Source organism: Parasteatoda tepidariorum, chromosome 7 (assembly GCF_043381705.1).
Source record: "Parasteatoda tepidariorum isolate YZ-2023 chromosome 7, CAS_Ptep_4.0, whole genome shotgun sequence".
NCBI lineage: Eukaryota > Metazoa > Arthropoda > Arachnida > Araneae > Theridiidae > Parasteatoda > Parasteatoda tepidariorum.
In genome coordinates this window covers 41,820,538-41,845,500 of record NC_092210.1, presented here as the reverse complement: position 1 = coordinate 41,845,500, position 24,963 = coordinate 41,820,538, and the positions used below count along the sequence as shown (strand labels likewise).

The 24,963-nt window shown below is 31.8% G+C and overlaps 1 protein-coding gene across 1 annotated transcript; it reads right to left on the bottom strand.

Moving 5' to 3' along the window:
• Positions 1 to 598: 598 nt before the first annotated feature.
• LOC107447204 (cytochrome P450 4C1) lies at positions 599 to 24,721 on the bottom strand. The gene is made up of 12 exons (XM_043041424.2): positions 24,611 to 24,721; positions 21,312 to 21,507; positions 17,345 to 17,457; positions 15,454 to 15,539; positions 13,343 to 13,533; positions 10,461 to 10,527; positions 7,473 to 7,599; positions 7,071 to 7,298; positions 5,477 to 5,647; positions 4,757 to 4,820; positions 3,021 to 3,200; positions 599 to 905 (listed from the first exon to the last, which is right to left on the bottom strand). Exons 1-12 carry the CDS (start codon positions 24,611 to 24,613, stop codon positions 730 to 732), a joined length of 1,602 nt encoding a protein of 533 aa, XP_042897358.1. The 5' UTR covers positions 24,614 to 24,721; the 3' UTR covers positions 599 to 729.
• Between the last annotated feature and the right edge of the window lie 242 nt (positions 24,722 to 24,963).

Here is a 24,963-nt window from a genome sequence, read left to right as displayed (position 1 = left end):
CATACAAAGATAATAAGAATAAAATACCAAGTACAGCAATTTCACATACAAGGAATCTTCACGATCTGCGCCGTCATTTAAAAGCAGAAGTTCTTTTTATTTTATTTTAATAACCAATTGTAAAGGTTAGAAATAAAAAATAGAATGTTCAAAATTGTGGCGCAGTTGGTTTGCCGTCGGCCTTCCGAGCCCAAGTCTGCGGGATCGATCCCCGGCCCAGACACCGGATTTTCGGGATGCAAAAAATCCTCAGCGGCCATGTCGTATGATTATGCGGCATGTAAAAGATCCCTGGAGTGCCTTATTGGCTCTTGGCATTTCCGGCAAAATTAAATTCCTAGTGCACTTTAGCATCCACATAAGAGTTTCGGTGCTGCCATCTAGTGTGGCAGAAACTAGACGTCCAAATTAATATGGCCAACGGTATCTCACCCATTGTGGTGGTCCTGAAAGAGTGGATACCACTACTGGAGAACGCACTAGGTCTGCTCATGTGTGCTCACTTGTGCAGCCCATCGGAAATAAAATTAAAAAGTATTCAAAATTGTGAATAACTTTTCTATCGACTTAGGTTTTTCGTCTATTTAACACCAAGAAGTAGAACAGCAATCACACCTTTATTTAAAAACGGAAGTACATAATTTTAAAAAGAAAAATCAAATCACATGTTAAAAAATATAATGTTCCAAAGTTTTATACAAATTTTCTTTCAACTCAATCAATTGAGACTTAGTATCCACCTGCATTTTCACGTACAGAGAAACTGATCCGAATAGGGATCGTGTCCTCAGAAGCTAGTCTGTTGATATCGTACAGGTCATCTCGATTATCAAGTGATTTTAAATTGAATTTTCTGAGAAGGGTAGAACTTGCAATTTTCAACATCAGGTAGGAAAACTTCATTGCTGAAAATAGAAACAGATAAAATACATTTTTCTGTATAGCTAATTAAATCTAACTTTCATAATCTATACAGTGTGATTCTAAAAAGATGGGCAAAATTTTGGAAAGTGATAGTACGCACCCAAGCAAAGAATTTTTATCAAATAATGCATGGTCGAAAACAAAATGCAAAACCGCTAGAGGGCGTCAAAGTTTATGTTCTTATATGAGGCAAAAGCACACAAAGAACGATGAAGTTAAGTTATAAAAGCAAATTTAATGGCATGTGGTTACAATAAGTGTTCAAAACAGTGGCCGGCAGCGGCTATGCACGAAATACAACGGCGAAGAAAAGATAGGCGAACATTCTGAAACACACCAGGCATATCACGAACTCTCCCTGCAGCGGCCGAAAGCTTGGCGACAAGTTCTTCTGCAGATTCAATGGGAGTCTCATACATAAGAGCCTTCAGCTGTCCCCACAAAAAGCCAATTATTTTTTAAATATTTTTAGACATTATAGCACTCGAACAGCAGCTTTTATGTATGAATCGCGACGAAGAATTTGCATACGAGCTCTTCTTCTTCCCATAACATGCAAATAATAACTCGCAACAGGAATGGAACTTTCACGATTGCATCAAACAACTTTCCAAATGCGACAGCACCTTTGCGTTTTGTTTTCGACCATGCATTCTTTCATAAAAATTGTTTGCTTGGGTGTGTACTATCACTTCCTAAAATTTTGCCCATCTTTTTAGAATCATCCTGTATATCTTTTAAAGCTTTCGAATTACGCTTTTCAAAAGTATTAAATTTATTATAGCATAAAAATTAAAATACTTGCCGCCTTTTAAAATTATTTATTACAACATATAAACTTTAATGGTAACCAAGACGAATGAGGCAGCACAAATGTTTTAATTGTTGAATTCTTCAACCGTTCCTCCAATCTTAACACCTTAATTAGTTTTAAACAATTAAACTAACCTAATTTTTTCACCTTCTGGTGGTTGCAAGGGCAGAAGTACTTAGATGTCGATCGTAACTATTTTCAAGAGATCTCCCCAAAGTGCTCTATGCATTGAGTTTTAGTATTTAAAATCTCCTACAGTCATTAAATCATGCATGAGTTAGGGATATGGCAGCAGAAGTATTAAAACTATTTCTATTTGTGGTATGAGATAAGATCGAAAACTCATCTTAATTGTCCATTTCGTTCTCTACTACTTCCATAACTTTTCGAACCATAACTTTAGTATCGTATAATGCAGGGGTTTCCAACTTACATGAGGCAGCGGGCCGCAATGGAAAACACCAGTCAAATGGGCAAATGTATACCGGGCAGTGGCACTGAACCCTGAAAGAAAAACATCAGTGTAGGGTATACCTGGCAATGGCACTTGACCTTAAAAAACCATTGCCCGGTATATCCTACACGGATGTCTTTTTAAGGTCAAGGGCCACTGCCCGGTATATATTTGCCCGATTCTCCAAACACTGATGTTTCTTCTAATCTATCGTCAGTAAGTATTAAAATATCGAATAAATGTAATTACATCCACGAATAAATTAATATCAAATCGGATGTAATAAATATTTCGGACATTCACCAAAGCGACTATGTGATTGTCAACATTCACCGGTGAAAGTCAAGAACCACCGATTTCGGTCATTCACAGTAGCATGCACATCATTTACATAATAACCTCATCAGGACGGTTATTTCATACTTTGGCTAAATAGCATCCGTCATTATAAATGCCTAGGCAAAGTATGTAATATTTCTCATATTTCATACTTCGCCTAAAAACGTCAGGCATTATATATAATGCCTAGACATTATATATAATACTGGCATTTCATACTTTGCCGGTCACATATATATGATTTTCTTAATATATATGTTTCGTTTTTGTTGATTCCTTTCAAGTCCATCTACGGCACATAATCAAGGTGACCGAATTTCAGTGGGGCACACCTGCAACTCTCTATAGTCACAGAGAGTACAACTTGAACAAATAATTTAATCTTCATTCAATTCAAAAATTTTAGTTGTTGAAAGTTTTTTTAAATTTAATTTCTTTAAGATTATTATTGATTTAAATCACAATTTTTTTTCTATACTGTGTTTTTACCTATACAATTCCTTGGTCCTGCTGCAAAGGGAATGTATGTGTATGGATTCCTTCTGCTGCTGTTTTCTGGAAAAAATCTTGAAGGATCAAATTTTTCGGGATCTTTCCAAAAATCAGGATGCCTGTGTATAACATGCAAGAAAACCACAACACAGCTTCCTTTTGGAATTGTGTAATCCACTATAAAGGAGCATGATTGCAAAATTAACTGCATGCTTTTAAAGAGAAATTAAGTAAGGTGTAAGAAAGACTGCTATATTAATATTTAAATCAGAAAAATAATTATTCAATTTTATTCATATTCTTTTATAACAAACAGGAAAGCTATATTCTAACTATCAAAATTAATACATAAAATTTTTTAATAGAACGTATCCTTAAAATAGAGGTGCAAAACCCGTGCCCGGGAGCCAAATGCGGTCCTTTTGCATTTAGTTGTATGTCTCCCAACCTTTCAACCAAATATTTATCAACAAAAACTCTATGAGTAGTCTTAGTAGCTTTTAAAATTTCTTTCTATCTAGTTTCAATAAACTTCGAAAGAGCATCGAAGAGCCGAGGTAGTTCAGTGATTATAGAATCGGACTCCGGTCCGGAGGGGTTGGAGTTCGATCCTCGAATCCGCTAAGACCCACCGAGTGTATGCGATGTACGTGCTCGTCAAATCTGTGGAATCGAAAGTTCTATTGTCGGTCACTGAGCATGGTATGATATGGAAAGAGTTTCCTTTCAGATCTATGTTTCAACTGAGGAAGTAGCCTCATGAATGAGTAGTGCTGCCATTTATTCGTGGGGTCCTGAGCTAAAACACACGTTTACCCTTGCAATGCTTTCTTGAAGGTAGATAGATACTTTATTAACGTCGCACTAGAGCAGCACAATGGGCTATTGGCGACGGTCTGGGAAACATCCCTCGGGATGATCAGAAGACATGCCATCGCAATTTTGATCCTCTGCAGCGGGAGTGGCTCCCTTGCTTTGGTAGCCCGATGACCTAAGCGCGAAGTCGAGCATTTTACGGTTGAACAGTTTAACGAGGACCGATACAGCCCACCCTCGGTCCCTAAGCACGCTGATCAAAATGGTAACCTACCCGCTTATTAACCGCAGCCAGTGATAAGGTCTTCTACGGGGAATCGTATCTTTACGATCAGGCCACTGCGGGACGTGCTCTCTTGAAAGGCTCACCTTACTGACTTAATTTGCCAAATGGCCAACAGATGGAAAGGTTGGCTTGTCCAGATGTCATTTAAAATAACACCAGAACCCTGAAGTTTTGTATAACAGTTTCGGTTTCCTACTCATCTAATTACAAGCGATAAAATCAACCGGGTAGAAATTTCGAGTAACGTCCAACGTAAACTGCATGAAGTTAGAACAAATTCCAACGTAAACTACATTGGTAATATACTACATGCAGTGACATCATCGGCGTTAGCTGTTTTAGCGTTTAGTATTGTTTTAACATGAGCTCTTTGTCAAAGCACGGAAAAAAATCAAATAATTTTTTTTTAATTTCAAAGTAGCTTTCGTTATTAAATATTCAGCTGAATAAATTCTGTTTTAAATCAATAGCTGATCGAAAAAGTTTCTATTTTTAATATTGCACTCAATCATGAGTTCTTAAATTTAGAATTGTTCTTAATTTCAAGAAACAAATTGTAATTTTTTAAGCAAACATTTGTAAAAATAAATAAATGTCTTTGCTCATTTACAACGTAATTTACAATGCTTACGAATTTTAAAACTCTCAGTAGCTTCTCTGGAAAGAAAGTGGACTCCATAAAGTCGTTGAGTTTCCTATAATGCAATAAACACAAGCATTAAAAAGTGCTAATAAGATCTAAAACTTATAATTTATTAGTCAATGAAATTTTGTGAAAACCGAATATGCATAGATTTTGTTTTTAAAGTTCAAGTGATTAAAACACAAATTTAAATGGCTGAAATTTTTGAACTGCCGGATAAATGAATGAATCACTAAAATCCAGGTCTGGTCTTAGTCACTAATCTTGGAAAATTTCTTACCAAGATTTAATAGCAGATTCAGTGTAGTTAATATTCTACTGAACAAAACTACAGAGTTTTTTTGTCTGAATTCATTGGTTAAATCAACTGACTGAAAGTAAAAATTTTTAGGTGGAAGATGTAATAATATTTGAGTCATTTTGAATTCATGATATAGAAGTTTTCTTAAGGAACTTACTTAGAAACATTTATCTCAAACTGAGCAAGCTTCTCCCGAACACATCCTGGACTGTTTGGGACTTTCCAGAGAGGACATATACTCATTCCCCCTTCTGGTCCTCGATTTCTTTAGGGTCAACGGTCTGACGGACCTTGTCTGAATCGTCAGACATTTGGAGAATAAGCCATAACAACTTAGAAACACTAAGTAATGATAGAGTGTGCATACTTTATGTATACTTATCGTAAAAATAAGTAAAAAATTATACCTTGATGACACAATCTAGATATTTCATCGATTTAATGTCCTCAAGTGTCGCTTCTCTGTCTGTGTTTTGAAAGATATCATCTAACTCCTTGTGGATTTTTTTCTGAACGTCTTGATGCAATCCAATGCAATATAACAGGTAGGACATGCTCATACCTAAGGCGTCAGAGGCCTAAACAAAATAAGTTTTGTTAGGTAAGTCATTGGATTGTTAGGTACCACTCCAAATAAAAAAAAAAAGTAAATAGAGTGCTTGTTAACCGAATCAGCGTTGGACCGATGCATAGGCGATTCAGCGTTAACCGATTCAGCAATCATTTTAGAAAATGAACTAAACGTGTTCCTTTCGTCTACCAAACAAGCACTTTCTGTCAAGTTTGTGGTTAGGAGTAGCGGTGGCTTAGGGGATAGAGTATTCGCTTCTCTTTGAAGTGACCCAGGTTCAACTCCCAGCTGTAGTCTGCTACCCGCTCTCACCGACTACAGTTCTCTCTTTGTAACGCCGATGCTGGTTAGTTCCATCAAAAAAGTCCTCCACAAAGGCTAGTTAGTCCCAATGCTTGATTAAGGAGGTCACTTGTCTTCTGGATTGGGTTCAAAATTACAAGGGTACGGAGGTGAACATTGATGGTTGTAAACTCGGAATAGGGTCGAGTGTTCAACGCCGGTTATAAGATAAAATAAAAAGTTTATGGATCGTGAGATTGAAGAATCGTGGAGCCTTGATTCGTGGATTGAGAATCGCGGGGCTTTCGCACTAGATAATGTAACCAAGCATACTCCGTTCATAAACACAGTATCGGTTAATATCAGTGACCACTCTCTTAACTGCAGCTGTAGTTACGTAAGAGTAGGTGTGGTAAAGAAGCAATGTGCTACTAGATCAGATAGCTTACAATGCCACCTATTGGTAAAGGGCAGAGTTGATGTCTCTCTTGTGCGAGATATGAGGAAAAAGTTGGGAAGCTTAGTTGATTTAATTCAAAAAAGCATCTTATGGACTCGGAAAAGTCCACTTAAAATCACTTCTTTGTTCGAAATGTACTACATTATGACGTTACGAAACGATCTTAGGAAGAAATTATAGCAATAATAAACTAGTTGTCTCAAGACACCTCGTTTTGACGTACAAAACGGGAGAGATGTTTAAAAATCTATACTAAAGAAATCTTGTAATAACTGTTTTATTGACAAGATCATTCCGTCCTCCCCACATTAAAATAAATATATATGTGGCTCGTTTTAAGTGTTATTTTCGTTGCATTAATGTCCATAAGCACATTGTATCTTTTTATTTTTGTTTGAAGAAACTCTAATTCCACACTTTATGACCAGGTAATGCTGTAGTTGGTCTCATCTTATAGGCTTTTTACTACACCTAGAACCAGCTCTTATAACTCCAGCTGCAGCCGTTTGATTCTTAACTAGTTTTAGTGTTAAGTGGTTTGATTGTTAAGTGGTTAAGTCAGGCTATTGTATGAATCATCATATAAGTTCACAAACTTTTTTAATTCTTTTAAAATAAAAGTTGAGTTGAGTTGAAGAAGCTTCAGGCAGAATCAAGTGTTTTCAAACATATCGATACACATACTTACAGCTGCAAAATAAATTAAACTTTCATCTAAGATATCTTCAACTGTAAAGGATGGATCGTTGAAATGGAGTTCTAGTAGCAAGTCTAAAAAGGACTTATTTTTGATCTTTTTTACGCATGAGTTTATTTCATTTTCCTCTGTACTATTTTGAGTACAGACTGATGGTTCTTCTTTGCCGATTAGTGATAGACGTTCTTTAATGGCACACTTCCTCCTGTCCAAAATTATCTGTAAATTTTTTAAGAAAACTTTAGAAATGAAAATAAATAGTGAATAAAATACACTGAAACAATAACAGCATTCGAAACAGTTCTAAAACTACTATTTTAGTAGAGCAGATAACAATAGGCAGAAAATGTAATGGAAGAAAATATATATCTTTTTTATTTATTCATTACTTACCTTTCTGACGTAGTTATGAACGAGGTTACAACTTTCTCTACATTTTTTAGCAAAAGATGTCTTATTGAAGATGAAATCAGGGAACAACCATGGTCTGGCGAATCTTGCAGCTAAACAAGTCGTAAACCTGGCAACATAACACAGATTACGTGCTCTGATTTACAGTTAGATTCTTTGTAGTTGTTTCTATCTTTTATACGTTTTTAAAATGCAATATAAAATGCAAATTTTTATTTGCAATTTAATCTCGAACTTTTTACGTTTAAGAAAACATTATTTGTGCAAAGATGCAACATAGCATTGTTTAAATTTATATTTCTCAAAATATTTTCGTCAGAAAATAGTTTATAATTTATGATTTTGCAGAAAATTATAAAACAATAGGTTCATTAAAAATCATAATAGTCAATCTTCTTCTTATCTGTTACTATACCAGTTATTATCTGTTATTATACCAGCTTCTTATCTGTTTTTACGCCAGCTACTAGATATGGTTTTTACTCAGGACTTTGGAGTTTTAGTTAAAATTGGAATTTACTTGACTGCGGCTCTAGTTAGTTAAAGTTAGGTCCTATTAGTAAAAAAAAAGTCTTTGATTTTATGACATTAATTTAGTTGACTATTTATAATTATGTAAACAGTGATATTATTTGAATAGATATTAAGACTATTATTTAAATTACAATTATTATATCTTAGCTATACACGAAATAAGTCATTACATTTTAATGTTTTTGAGCCTGTGTGTGTTATTGAACTATTAATCTCTATAAAGCATAAATACAAATAAAAAATGAAATTAAGGAGACACTTTTAGATTAATAAGTTCATAATTATTGATAAACATTTATATTCATTTTAGTTACAAAATTACTATCACTTTCCAAAAAATTACATTCTGAAACATGTTTAATCCTGATTAAGATTAATTATTATTTTTTTTTGATTGCGTCTCTGTAAAATTTTTTAAGAATGTTAAACAATTCCGTCTACAATTTAAATTTCAAAATTTTAATGAGACAATTGGAATGGCCCCTCTTCCCTGGAATCAAAGTTAAATAATTAAACCAATTAATTTAATCAATTAAAAACTAATTATTTCGAAAAAACTAATGTCACTGCTCTACTGGAAATTTTTTGAAAAAGTATTTTTTTATTTATTGATACATTTTTTTTGTGTATATTTTAAGGTATACTTCAGAGTATATTTCGATAGAGTTTATTTTTTTGCACTCCTTATTTATTTTTTCCTTTTTGCTTACAGCGACTGAAGTTATAGGATTTAATGCATAAATAGAGTCAAATTCTTGGCCATAGATGGCGCCACTGAAAAACAAGAATCGCACACTCTGCCTTAAATTTTCTCGGTTTCAACAAGCAGGCTTGCTCGTGTGGCAAGTGGCATTAGAACCAACCAAACAACCAGCATAAATAGTACGATGGTAAGCGAGCCTATTCTCCACTTTTCCTTCCAGTTTAAATAAATATTAGTTTAATTGTTTCTAACTGTTTTAAGCAATTAAATGTTCTGTGTAAACAGATTTCAGTTCTGGGTTTCATGAAACCTTTGACACGGTTCAAATGAGCTTCAATGAAATATCAACATTCTTGTCTCCTTGCGGCAAGAAAAATTTCTATTTATAATTTCTGAAAAGATAAAAAATATGCTAAAACTATTTGCTGAACACATAATTTGCAGTTCTAAGACAAGTTGTGCTCCAAAAATATACCTTTCCATACCTAATATTAAAAAAATATGCCTAATGTAATATTGCTATAATAAATATACCTAATATTAAAAATATTCTTAATATACCTTATTTTAGTTTTTAAAAAAAACCTAACATTAAAAAGAGAACAATTTTGTAAGATAATGATTCCAAAAACAGCACGGTAAAATTCAGCATTCGTTATTTATAATGGTTGATTCAAATCTTTTTGCTAAATTACAAATAAATTTTCCGACGACTTAAAAAGAAAGATTGTATTTCATAATTTAAAAAAATAGTTTAACATTCGGCTAGCAGCGGTAAAAATATGAATGATATTTTACGCTACGCGTGCGTTAGGCAAGTTCCTCGTAAGTTAACCACATTTGAATCATAATCTCCCCATTTACATATTTGTGCACTGCCGCCAAATTTTTTTAAAATAATTAATTTTTAATTTTTTCTGCTGCTACTAAATAAGCATAGTTGAAACTTTATGTTTCGTAATAGAAAAATGCGTAGAGTTATATGGTATAAGAAAATTTGTGTCTTATAATTCAAAATGTTTTAATACACAATTAAATTAAATAATAATAAATAATTATTAAAAATAATTGTTTGCATGGATTTATCTTTGAGTACATAGGTTTTATGAATGTGTGCAATTTTTTTTAGATTGCTCAGTTAGTTTTAAAGATATGACTAAAAACGCGACAAGTGATCTTAACATTAAGGGGACCAAACTTTCATCCGCCTTTCCGACTAAACTAGATGGGCCACATTTTCAAGATTGTGGTTACCCCCTACTATTTAATGGTCAAGATTCCAAATATGTAAAGAAAATAAATAATTATTCAGAGAAAGTACGTTTTTGTGTCACGTTTTGTGTGTACGTTTTTGTAATTAGCAATAAATAATTAGCATATTTGAGGTCGCTTCCAGAAACCATTGAGATTGACACTTGGCACATGAAAATCCGATCATTAAAACAGAAGTTAAATACGTTTTTGTTTTGTTTTTGCTCACTCTACAGTGAAACCTGTTGACTACCTTTGTTGGTTGATCACATGTCTAAACTGATCTTAATGATCAGAAACTAAAATATAAAAACAATGAAATTTTTCCTTTCATAAGCTAAAAATCATATTATTGTCCCGCATTTGATTAACTTACTCTTAAATTGTATCTTTTTTCATTCATAAATTTTGTTTCTCCTCATATCGTTACGGTTCATCACTTTCAAAGGCTAATTAATAACTTAAGAGTTTAAATAACTTACTGCTCGGCGCAATTGAAAGTAGCCATAGCCTCTTCATTGATCTCTGTATCGAAACCTAACGATGCTTCTGTGAAGAACAAATTAATTTTTCTGCATAAAAATTATTTTTCATGGGTATAGTCATACCCTCCAACTTATGAAGATTTTGAAAATAATTCTTTCTAGTGGTAGCGAACCAAAGTAGAAATTTTTAAAGCAAATGGATCTCTCATAAAACTTTTATCAGAACTTAAGAATCTAGCCATATGGCCTGCACTTTTATAAGTAATAGTGGACAAGTTACGCTAAAATTAATTTTTTTTTAAATATTAAGACATTAATTTTGCTACCGTCTGAAAAGAAGATTTCTGAAACTACGGAAATTCCGTAGCAGTTGGAGGGTATGGGTATAGTTATTTTTATACATTTTATACATTATAGCTATTTTTATACATTTGAATAGGTAATATGAAACGAAAGTAAGCCATATATATATATATAATAATAGAAAGCACTATTTTTTGGGTATAATCATGTCAGCTGAATACGAGATGATATCTTTTCCTTGTTTTATTTTTTCCCATGTATTTTTTTAAAATTTTAAAGCTTTTAAATTTGTAAATATTTTTTAAAACCATTTTTTAATAAATTTTTCTTCTTCTTTAAAAATCTATATATCTTTTTCTTTGCTTTCTCTATATTTTTAACTTATTTTATGAGTTTTATGTACTTGCAGCTTATCTGCGGTAAATAAAACTTATTATAATTTTTCTTATTTCTTTTCGTTCTGTTATCCTTTTTTTCTTTATTATGTTATTTTATATATACATAATTTGTCCGTTCCAATTAATAAAATTCTCTTCCAACAATAAAAGAAAATTCTTGTTGACCTTGTCCAAGGTGAACAAGACTTAAAATTAAACCAAATAATATTAACAACTTTTATTTTCTTTTTGCTAATCCGAAATTCCATAAAACCCCAACTAAATTTTTATTGCTCGTAGTGTAAATAGTAAAAATTGGCATTCACTTTGAAAATATTCTTAAAAAGTATACAATAAAATTAGCAAGCATACTAAAAATAATAACCACTTGAATTGGAATATTAATAATAACATACAGGTCTTGAAAGCTCTAAAATCTTTAAATAATATTGAGTTTCTATGCTGTTTTGATTTCCAAAACTTTCCTTTCCTTTAAACTAATAAAATTCTTGATGACCTTCTTCAAATTTATAGCCTGTTTAATTTTAATGATATTATTAATGAAGAGAACTGGAAATTTCCCGTTCATATTAATTTAAACAGCAATTATATTTTACTTTATGGCAGTTTTTTTCATCAAATTAATGGCATACACACGGGAAATAATTTTAGTACTAATGTTTGCAACATTTTTCTTTTTTTACAAGAATATTGTTAAATCATTTCATATTTTAATCTTTTGACAAATTCCTTCTTTACCAGATTTATTGATGATCTTTTACCACTTAGAAAACTTATTTTATTAAACTTATTTATTTTTTCTGATTCTAAGATTAGCTCTGATTTAATTCTAAGGTGGAACTAATTACTATAAGCTATTCCTTAAGCCACTAGACGGAATAGTTTGAATGCATAACCTTTTATACTGGATCAATTGATTTATTAGGATTATCTAAATTGCAGCTTTTATAAAATTATTTCAAATTTTAATGTGCAGAGTAAAAAACTCTGATTTTTATCGTAGGATAATTGTTCTTTATTTTGAAATATCTCTTTTGCTGCCGTAAAGAAAAGCGTCCTAATGAGAATCTTTACGTTTTTCAATCAAACTTTTTATTATTTTTCTAATTATATTATGTTTTTATCTATATATATATGGTTTCTTACGAACAAACTCTGAATACACTTTAATAGTCAAGAAGAAGGACCTACTATATTTTTTGTGTTGCTGATTGATTCACGACGTCTGTGTAGATAATTTTGTTTTACCATGTCACCACTCCAATGTTTTCTCTTACTTTTAAACTATCCATATTACATGGTCATAACAGTTATGTAAACTATTTTTGATTCCAGCTTATACATTTAATAAAGGTTCATACCCCGACAAAGAAAGAGTAAGGATTTATCTCGATAAGTAGTACTATTCTGTTTCGTTTCGATAACCTCTGTTCGTGGGGCAAAAACTGATACTGCCTAACCTGTAATCCCCCCCCCCTGATGTGCGTCGATGCTGGGCCCACGAGATCTAAGGTGTAGATAAGGATGTAGAAGAAGATAACTACGTCCAAGTCTGAACAAAGTCCTTATGGGTCCCAGGACAAAGATTATTGTGGATCCCATCCTTAAGGGACAATAAACCTTATTTTCATATTTTGTAGAATGTTTGGAGGTCCTTCATTCAGAATTGTAGTTTTTCTTTCGATATAAAGACTTCCATTTTCTTTAAAAAAGAAACATTAATAAACACTATATTTTTCATTAAGAATTTTGATCCGGGCTTCACCTCTCCTGGGCCCTAGGACAATTGTTCCTCTTTTTATCCTCCCCTCCCTTGAGTATGATAGTAAAACTGAATTTTATGGTAAATTTTACTAGACGTCACTACTAAAGAGCTACGGTAAAAATTACAGCACTTTTTGATGTTCCCATAGAGTCAGGAAATGCGGTAAATTTTACCTTATAGTTTGTTATTTTATTTCAGTTTTATGTTTCATTATTAAGCATCTGTTCTTGAAACATTACCTAGGTAATTATATAATTATTGACCATTCTTTTTCAACAGGGATTATGAAATTACAAGACTAGGATAGCATTTAGAGTACACCCTTTATTACTTGTAATTTTTAATTTTTCTTTTTCATTTCAATAGGAGGTTCCATGATGTAAAAATAATATATTTCAATCTAACTTACTTACTCATCATCATGTAAAACGTGCAGGGTCTCATGATTTTAGTAATATCCACCCAAGGTTCATCGATAAAACAACCAATGTCGGATAGGAATGTCCGTGAAGCTTCTTGCATCAGGGGAGCGAAGTCATGGAGAATTTTAAAATGAAATGCTGGTGTCAGTAATTTTCTGCGACTCCGCCATTTATTCCCATTACTGAAACAAATAAAAATAATCTGAAGTTCACTTCGATGTGGATTTGTTATTGTGCTAAAAAATCCTCATGCGAAGTTTTCTCCCCCAGCTTTCCATGGAATTTCTTAAACAAGGTTTTAACTATTCCTTATTAATAGACCGTGTTTTGATGTTCAATAGTTTTCTAAAGGTAGGTTTTTTGTTTTACATTTCGTGTCATTGTATTACAATTTACATTCGGCACTTAACATTACTCAAAAAGTTTATTAATTTAGTGTAGCAAAAAGTTGTTTCACTGTTTTAAATCCAAAAAATGTCTTTAAATACATAACATAACATAACGTAACGTAACGTAATGTGACGTGACATGACATGACATGACGTGACATGACATGACATGACATGACATGACATAACATAACGTAACGTAACACAACACAGCGCAGTGCAACACAACGCAACACAACGTAACACAACACAACGTAACACAACGCAACGGAACACAGCGTAACATAATGTAACATAACGTAACATAACATAACATACGTTTGTGTTCGTAGGATCGAAATTCTAGTATAATTTAATATACAAAGGGATTTAGAACAGCAGTTAAAACCGTGAAGTGGAGCTAGGGCACATCATAAAGCTTGAGAATTGCATAGCAGCCCATGACTCGGTATATCATAACACGACACCATGGGTGACCCCACTCCTCCATTCCGACATGAACTGATCGTTCGTGAGCACTTGAACCGATATTTTCATGCATCTAAATTATTTCAGTTTTATGTTAAGTTTTGTTCTTTAATAACTATTGTCAAATTTTATTCGAATAGATTCAGAAATAGATGATTTATATGTAGGAAATTAGGAGGCAATTTGGTTAACAGATCATTAAATTACGATAAAATAGCTATTTCTGGGCTTATTTGAATGCAATTTTGGACAATATTTACCAGTAAGCGTTAATTTAATACGATTTAAGACAATTTAGGTGACCAAAAGTAAGTTTCAACTACGCACGAACAGCCAATTAATAGGAAGGGTATAATAGAGGCGACATATCATAACTGGATAATGAATGGATAATGGTAATTGTCTACAATGATTCATTAACATCCTTCAACTAAAGTTAGTCATCATCGTATAATAGAGGCGACATATCATAACTGGATAATGAATGGATAATGGTAATTGCCTACAATGATTCATTAACATCCTTCAACTAAAGTTAGTTATCATCGTATAATAGAGGCGACATATCATAACTGGATAATGAATGGTAATTGCTAACAATGATTCATCAACATCCTTCAACTAAAGTTAGTCATCATCTGCAGGATAATATTCCTCAAATACTGCCTTCTTCAACTAATGATAAATAGATTAACTCTTCTTCACCGGAAATTTTCCACTTCCTTCTTCAAACCAAAACTTTTCATTGATACCAACTTCTATGATTGTTCCGTCATCATTTTTGTTCCTTTAAACTCGAGGTGGGCATTTGAGCTGCGTCTATTTTCGTAAATACGTATTTTGAGCTGCGTCTGTTTTCTTAAACATGCATTTTAAGCTGTGTCCATTCTCTTAAACGTGCTTATTGAGCTGCCTTCATTTTCTTTAGCAAGCATTTTGAACTGTATCTAGAATAAAAAGCTCACTGACATGAACAAGAAACGGAGGGAAAAATTTAAAATTAGTTGCTTGTGCCCTTTTTTTTTAAAAAAAATTTAGTATACTTCAATTATTATTTTTTTTGATTACTTATGAAGTCAAGAACATAAAAAATATTCTTGCGTTTCAAATTTAAATGATAAAAATTTTCTTTCCTTGCAAGAGTAATTCAAGAATAAGAAAAGAGAAAAACGTAGCTCTTACGAATAGCAAAGAAAAAGATGCACTATCAGAATAATTATTCAAAGAACAAAATTTTGTCTTCACCTGGTGAAAAGTCCGTCTTTAAGCATGGGCCTTAAAACATCATAATCACTTGATCTATAAATTAATTTGGTGCTTGTAAGCAGAACCTAAAATAATTATGCAGACGTACTCAGAAATTCAGTACAATCATATAAATTAATATTATAACAATATTTACATTTATAACTAATTTTTACATAAAATAACAAAAGGAAGGGCTTGTGTGTGTATTTCTCTTATAATTTCAGAAGCATTTGTGCTAGGTCTTGAAATTTGTACAACAAGGGGACCTCTTGATCCTAAAAACTAAGCCCGTTCTGAAGAAATTTTCCACCTTCTTTGATATCATACATTTTACAGTTTAACTTTTGTATACCAACCACTACTGCAAAAAGGAACCGGAGTCCAAGAATTTGTTATTCACGCTTTCACCTAATTGAATTGTGTTTGTGTCATCTAACTGGAAGAAAAAAATATTAATAAATAAAATTAAAAACACAATTTTGTAAAACGCGTCCCTAACTACCGGTGAAAAACAGGTAGCTTGCCTAATCTAGGATCTAATATCAAAATTGAAAGAGAAAACGGTCATTTAACTCTTGATGATGTGGAAAGTATTAATTTTTTTCTTCGAATTTAAATATTGTAAGGTCAAAGTTCGAATTTTGTTATAAATTTCAATGCTTCCAAAATCAGAAATTATTCAGAATGACGTAAAATTATTAGAGCATTTCCAAATGGTATTCAGAAAATAATCCTTGCTATCATTGAGGTAGCAATAACGCATTCTTTGAAGGGTTATAAAGCGACGTTTAGATTTTTGTCAATGTCAAGTTGAAATATATTTTCTGTATTAACAGAAGAAAAAAAAAGCTTCCCCCGCAGTTAGAACTGTGTTCCTAAAAATTTATTAAAAATAGATGATAAAGCAAAAGAATACAAGAAGCATGAACTTTGTGTTTTTTTATCACATGAATGAAATGACAACAAATATTTCAAGTTATCAACAGATGATTACTCTCGTATTTATATTACTTAAACCCTTCAATTTGTCCTCATCGGTTTTTCCTTATTTCTGTTTTTTGATTATTATTGAGTCTGTTTTCATTTTATTTTAACCGTTTTCCCTTTTAGATACAAATAGAAACATGCATTTGTCACCTACTTAATGGCACACTTTCATTTTTATTAATTCCCGACGCACTTTCATTTTCCTTTATTCGTAATATTCCAAGTCATATATAAATATGGGGTTATATGAACTATTAACATTGGGGATTTTTTGTTGGGGGTTACTTCAACCTCCTTTTTTCCACATTCGATTTCCTAATTCCAGGGTGGAGCAGTTAGTGATTTACTCATTGCAAATATGTATTCGTTCATATTTACAATATGTGCAAACTGTAAATATATATTTCGTTGCCACAACTTTACACACAAAATGTTTATTTTGTCTAAAGTTATGGCACACAGGCAAAGAGGCTTCATTGTAGTGGGATCTACATTAAAGTTAACTTTTATATCTTCAAACTTGTAAATTCTTGTATCTTTAAAGTGTTTCAATTTCATTAAGGGTGGCAACTAGTTTATATTCATACGTACTTGTATATGTTGAAAGAGTTGATCACTTAAGAATAGCTCATTCTAAAGTACTCACAAGATGTAAAACTCAGATTTTTTAATTGTGAATTGTTTTTTACTTATAAATTATGTATCAAGAAATATCAAGAAAAGGCCCCTAGATAATATCTTGGCCCCTTATTGGTTATGTATTGTATACGCTCACTTTAGAAAGAATGTAATCTTAACTTAATAAAACCTTTTCGCATAACCATCATAGTTTTTTGCCCTCTATTCAAAAAATGTTCGATTAAGTTTTTTTAAAAATTATAGATGAAAAATATATAGTTACCTCTACTGTTTCTGGTGTGAAAAGATAAACATAGTTTCTTCCACAAATAGAAAAACTAACAATTCCTTGTTTTTCAAAAATTTTACACATACCGCTCAAACATTGCAGATTATCTGGAATTAATAAAAATATTTAACATTTTAACTAAATGTTTCTCTTTTCATCAAAATATGTCATACGATTTGAGGATAAAAAGAGTTTCATCCAATTAATTCCAATTGAAACAAAGCTACCATTTTGGTAGTTAGTAAAATACTGCTTTATTTTCCTTTTGGTAAAGGTAATCACTATAGCGCACGGGTCACTGGGTGATCACTAGGGCATGCATGAATTGTCTACAGAGATGATGCGTTGATCTCTAACATAATAAAAAAATAACCTAAAGTTCCAAAATAAATAAAGTGAAGCACTAAATATACGCTATTCTTTGTAGCTTTTAACAATTTGGTACATTGAGAAAAGATTCCTGACCTGTGAAAACGTATAATTTTCATCTGGATGAGATTATTGCTTTTACTGTTTCTGTCTACAGGCGAAACATATTACTCTGAGGACAGGCATTTAATTTGAAGTTGAGAGCATATTAAAGTATGTTTACTGAGATATTTTAAATAATTATAAGGAAAAAAATGTAAAAAATTGTAGCGTAACTCGATGCAAAAAATGGTGGTAACTACTTATAATGATGAAAGCTTAGCTGCTTCCTTCATTAGGCGTGTCGTTGATAGTGGAATGTATGAATGTTCATTTAGGCCAATATTGAATGAATAAAACAATAACAGTTGAGTTTCCAGGAAATAATGTACAAATCGTTGAATGTAAATTTAGGTTTTATTAATCATAACTTAAGATTTCGATAGTGGCCACTTCTTCAAAAAAATAAGAAATCCCTTAAAGGGATGAAATAATAATACTCTCTATTGAGAGATCATAAAGCCAGAACAACATTTCTGACCGTTAGAAAATTAAGACTGGGAGTCCCCCGAAGGGGTCCCAGCCTCTCCAATTTAGAAATTCAAAGTGAATATATTTATTCTCAACGGACAGAGAAAGAGTATGGGTAGGAGATCCAAAATTTGGCGATTTATCATAATATATCATAGCCAAAAACAAAGCCAACTAGCATATCCACATGGGTTAAAAAGAACACCTTGGCGATCACGAGTCGCCAACAAATTTATGTGAATTATTATAACCATGCAACCGAAACATTTAGCCGTTGGAAAATTAGAATAAAAAGTTATAAATAGATTTTTGTTTTCGATTAGAGGCGACAGTGAATTTATATGTCTGCATAATAATGAAATAAAAAGAAAGTATCCGTTACATTGATCTGGAAGAGAAGAAATAAATATTTTATGTTCGCTTAAAAAGATTAAGTTTTTGATTTATTTTAAAAGTAATTCTTCCATTAATAAAAATAAGCTTAAGTAATGAAGGATATTTTAAAAGATAGAAAATAAATATGTGTATGCCAATTCTGGCATCACACTACTATACACCAAAGTGGTGTTTCACGGTACTACTAAGAGCCAAGGATAGTTTCTATAGATAGAGAAGCAATAGGAGTGATCGTTTACACTACTTGGTGTAAAGTAACTGCCACCATTTCCATTACACGGGAATTTGTAATTAATGTACGATATGGTACACATAAGAATAGTTTATTTTTACATGCGTAAGAGTCATTAACTTTTGCATACATTCAATATTTCTTAAAATAAAATTACTCTGCTAATCTAAAATACACACAAAAAAGAGAGAATATTAATAATAATTCGAGATATGTTAAACAAAACCGAAGTGAATAGATGTTAAATATTATAAAATTTCAGATTTATATAAATTATACCATCTTTAACATCAAACTTAACCATCTTTAATATACAACTAAAAACATACATGAATTTTATAACAGTTTACACGAGTAGTTTCTTAAATTAATCCGACTAGGAGACTGAAATCACTTGAGAAATAATTGACCGCAAGCAATATTATTTAGCTTTAGTATTTATGTAGGTATTTGTCAAAACATTTTGTGCACGATTTTGTAGTGTTGTTAAGTAATGATTAATTGATGCTTATGGACGATAATATTCAATAAATTTTCAATTTTATTGCACAATACCTCATTGGATATAAGATAACCTACCAAATAAAAGCGCAGGCCCAAATACTTGACTTACAATTGTGTACATAGAATCTACTCTCGAAATATCGATCTTTTGTTTTAATGTTAAATCATTCGTTTTACGCTATCCGTATTGTCAAATTCTATGTATGCGAGCAGGGCATAAAATATCGACGCGTTTTCTCTGTTCAGATAAGACCCAGATATTATGAGACATGATGAAATTGATTACTTATTGTTAATAGCCAATCACCCACTCTTGTCCAACTACAGTTGAAAGACCACCGAGATGTGAATGCTGGAAAATTCAAACGATAAGTTTTGGAAAGAAAAGAACGGGTTCTAAGTGAATACGTCGTGAATATTTCATTGACAGTTAGGATAATATTGAAATAAATAAATAAAATCACTGATTACATTAAGCAATATAATGATCACAGAAAAAGACAGTTTTGTTGTATAAATGAATAGAAAATGTTCAGATGGAGTGATTTTGATAATAATAAGCGATTGATAACATTAACCGCGATTATATTAAGCGGAGACTACTGCTTTATAATTCTTTACGTGATTTACAAATCCAAAACTTTTTGTAATCAATGTACAAATCTTTATAGATTTGTTATGCTCGTAAGAGGAAATGTAGAGGCAAACAGAATATCGGTAGATTTAGGAAGCAAAGCACACTACTAGTAAATATTCGAAATTTAAATTACTATATTGCTTTATTTATAAGTTTCTACTGCTGAATAGTGAAGTTATATATCGGTTGTCCCGAAATTATCGATAGTTTTAAAATCGTTTAAAGAACAACGGAAAAATATAGAAACGGTCCATTGTTTGCTTTTTGCTTAGCAAAATTGTTAATACATACTTATCAAGTTTTAAAATTAGTCAATAAATTTGTCTATAGATGGCGCTGCGAAATGGAAAAACTGTAAAACAATGCTTTTAAAACATTGTTTTACAAAAATGTTTGCAAAATTAACTGACATTCGGGCAAATATTTCACCCGGAGTAATCCGACACGCAGCATAAATACTTTCTTTGCATTTTTTTTTCTACCTGGAACGCCATCTCTTGACAAACTTTATTTGTAATAAATTGGGTAAGAATAAATTCATTCGTCTGTCATAAATTTGGAGAGAATTCACTTGTCAGATGTAACAAATTGTTCATTTCTATTGGTTCTTCCCTTTCTCTTTGAATGGTTTTTCAAACTTTAGGTCATTTCTGAGTCAACCGATATATGCGTTGTATTTTGAAAAAAATGAAGGAAACCAAATTTCAAACAGTAGGAACTTTTAATTGTGATGGATACACTCTGAGGCTGGTGGGAAAATTAGTCTTAGTTTGAACCGAGCCTAGAAACAACATTTTCTTCAAAATATTTTTTTATATTAAGTAAAATTGACTTATTTTTTATTAAAAAACTAAGAATCGACAGTGTAAGTACATATTACTAGCTTAGCGCTGTTTACAAGAAAAATTAAGATTGCTTCTTGTCTTAGCAGTTACAATGTTGATCAATGAAACTAATACAAGGTTGTTTTCAATTTTGATATGTTTTGTCCAGCTCTCAGAAACCTACCAGACACTTTTGGCATTTTTGCCATGTAATAACATTTATCACGTGATACAAACGCGAAAAAGTATTAGTAGGGCTTTTTATATATCTTTCGATTCTTAGTCTTCAGTATGCCTATATAAGGACAAATCACATTGTTTATATTGAGAAACAAAAGGGAAATTATATTGGTAGGAATAAAAACATTAAAAACAAAACTCGATATTTGAACTTAATAGAAGATTAATTAGATATTTATAGCAACTCACATTGCTTAGACAAAATGAAAGCTCTCTGTGATTTTTTGTAGACGCTGTATACCATTGGAAACCACAAAAAAGGCATAGATTTATATCCTGGCCTGTAATCCGGTTTGAAAATCCCATGATAACAAGTTGCAAACACTAAGAAGGTGAAAATGAAAGAGATAACAGTACCAATCCAGATGGCATAAAGAAAGTTTTCCTGAAATATGAAACACTTTATTAAGGAGGGGAACACACAGATAAAAACAAGAAGAAATTTTTTCTACGTTTATTTTAGCCGTGTTATTACAGTAAATTTCAGTTTTACTGTCAGCTTTAGTTTTTTCCACGGACAACAGAAAGGCTCCTGTGTGTTGTAGACCCTGAAGAAGCGCTGTCTTACAAACACACATATATTCTATTTTATTACTTTTTCCTGCTTTAATGTCTGTTTGAATATATAAATTAAAATAAATCAAATTTGGTTTTAGCTGCTTTAGACGCTTTTCCATTTTGATTTAATGTTTTAATTGTTAACTAGTGGGCTGCGCCCCCTGGTCGCTAACGCTCGCCAACCCCCAAAAATTGCTACGCAATCTTATATGGTTTGCTTCGCAAACCAAGCTCGCTTCGCTCGCTACTAACTTAGGTACATTGCAAATGCACAAAATTCTAAGAATTCAAAACAATCATTCAAATCCATATAAAAACTTTTCTTTAAAAAAAAAATTACATCTTTTTAGTAAATACTAAGTCATTAAAATAAATTTGAATTCAAATATATGACATGTAATTCGTTAAACCTATTAGAAATGTGCTATAGTATAATTCGTGATATAAATCAATAATCGTCAAATAAATTCGTAATATATAAATTCGTGAAAAAAAAGCGCTTTCGACAAAATACTAAAATAGAGATCTATCGACAAAGACTACTCACTTCTGCCTAGCTTAATAGTATGAGATTGCTGCAGCTGATGCTCTCAGGTTATTTCAGTTTCCGTTTTTAAAAGCGCTATATGTTGAGCCACCTCAGCTAGATTTGGCACGTGACATTTTTAGCGGCAATCATTGGTCGATTCGCCGTTTAAGAGAAATAGTAACGTAAACAAAAAAAAGCAAACGTTGCCACCGGCGGAAAAGAAATACAGCCAAAAGTTGGGAGCCACGTAAGAGAATTATATTTATTAGATTTACTTCTTTGTCTCTTTTTTTTGCTTTTGTAAATTGGATTCAATTTCTGATTAGTAAATTTAGTGTTTATGTTCTAAATCGACTTATTTTCAGCATAAAATTACGATGTAAAGCCTGTGGGCATGCGTAAGAAGGGACCCCAATTAACAATTATTATTACCAATGAACCATTATTATAATTAATCAATTAACCATAATAAAGCTTAACCTAATTAACCTTTTCCTTTTGTTTATTTCTGGAGACTCTGTTTGATACCTTCGGACTTCATTGGAAGTTACACACTACAAAGCTTGTGTCTTATAACCATTGAATGGCTATTTTAGTAGAATTATATCAATCTTCATTCATCAAATCTGAAATTTAGTCTGAATCTGAATTTTGTACACTAGTGCTAGTGTAGATCTATACTAGTTAGAGTCGACTAGTAAGTGTAGACTAGTAAGTATATACTAGTAAGTGTAGACTAGTAAGTGTAAATTTTATAACTTATATAGTTTATTATTTCATTTTGAAAAACTTACGTTTTACCATGAACAAATTGAATAAGTATTTGTTTAAATACGTGGAATGACTGAAATTTAAGATACAACTGTAAGATACAATTTAAGATACAACTGTTGTAGATCTTTAGTGCATTAGGTGTAATTCTAAATTACAATTATTTTGTTCCAGGCAAAGCGAATGCGCATTAGTTGCTCTTCAAACGTTTATTATGCCTTTAATTTTGTTCCAATAATTGTCTTAAAATTGTTTTGATTTTCTAAATTAGGCTGTTGTTGTGGTCGGCTATTAAGGAAGAGGGGATGAGATTATTCATGTTTACCAGTATCGCCATCTATGGCCATTTATGCATTCATTCATTCATCCACAGATCGCAATTTTGACCTGAACCAGATAACGATCAATCTCTAATTCAGTATTGATTTGTTATTGATCTGTTATGGGAACTTTGTTATGTGATTTGTTCCCATAATGAATCAAAATTATCGATTTGTTATGGGAACATGGAGGACTCTGTGACTTGACAGATTTAACGTGCACCAGTCACCATTTACTACACGGGGAGTCTTCGACCGGCTGGATCTGAACTCCCATTCTCACGAACAGGAGTCCTGCGCCCTGCCAACCAGGCTTTCCAGGCCACTCTAAATTAGGCTTTAAAAAATTAAGTTAAATATTAGACCCTGCACGTATTCTAGGAGATTACTTTATAAATAAAACTAAGCACACAATTATAAACAAACTAGAATATAAATATTTTAAAATCCTAAAGACAACTTAGGTTCGAACCACAGAGCTACGTATGCATTTTACTCAGTTACGTCACGTTTTGTCTTTATCCCAACACCGAAGAGTTAACCCTGCTGTCGTTCAAGTAATTATTGTGGAACCAATCAATCTGATGTAGAACAAATATATGTTAGTAAATCTCTAACAAACGTTTTGAAAAATTCTCAAGAAAGTTAGTCTGATACTTATTTCAAAAGTTACCTCGCTAAGTCAATTTGAAAAATCTAAAAACATTCTCGAAACTTTTGAGTATTTATTGTTGGAAATTAATTCTAAACAAGTGTCTAATAGTACTTAATAAAGTTAAAAATATTAAATATTGATAGCTTAGATTGGCAATGTCGAAAGTCCCGATTTAATTTTGCGATGAATAAACCAAACTTTTTATTAGAGAATTTCACGCAGACAAAAAATTTAACCAGTTAAGAATTATAATCAGTTTCATTAACTTTTATTGGGTTTCAACTATATACTAGTACAATAAAACAATCACAACAAGAACGAATAAACCCTCTTTCTGTGTAAATTTCACAGTTAATGACTATTAAGAAATTATGTAATTGAAATTCCTTAAAATCTTTATACCTTTATTTGCATAAATCACGACATTCCTTCATTAATTTAATAGCGCCAAAATTTAATGTTTTCTGATAGATTTCAACACAGCTGTTAAATTATAGTTTTGATTAAAAACAATAAACATCACTAATTAATCCCATCTATTTGGAAATTATTTAAGACTAATAAATTGAATAAACTTGAAAATTTTGAATTATTTTGGTTGATTTTTGTTACATTTCTTCAATAACTTGTAGTAGTAAAAACTATATAAACTTACCATTTTCACTAAAAACGTGGGGTAAAAGTATATTGAAACATCGCCAAAAGGAAAAGCTCAATCGATGAAGCATTTGATCGAATCGTGAGAAAGGTTTTTGGGTAATATTTGTTTTAGATGAAGCAGTAAAATGTAATTCTTCCTCTTTCTCGGGTTGATAATTTATGGAAGATATTATGTGTCATTGAGATGAAATATTCTGAGTAGTTAATGAAGTAAGTATATTGTAAAAAAAAAAAACTAATTATAATGAAATTGAAATCGAAAAGTTAACTGAAATAGATCAAAATAATAAATTAATGCAATACAGGACTTCATCAGGGGACACCCTGTAAGCAATCATGCACAGTTAG

Excerpts from the sequence above, each read along its gene's own strand:
- LOC107447204 (XM_043041424.2), bottom strand. Across the intron at positions 7,600-10,460 it reads ACTTTCAATTGCGCCGAGCA|GTTTACGACTTGTTTAGCTG; the intron begins GTAAGTTATTTA and ends TTATGTTGCCAG. Across the intron at positions 5,648-7,070 it reads GTTTAATTTATTTTGCAGCT|GCCTCTGACGCCTTAGGTAT; the intron begins GTAAGTATGTGT and ends TATTTTGTTTAG.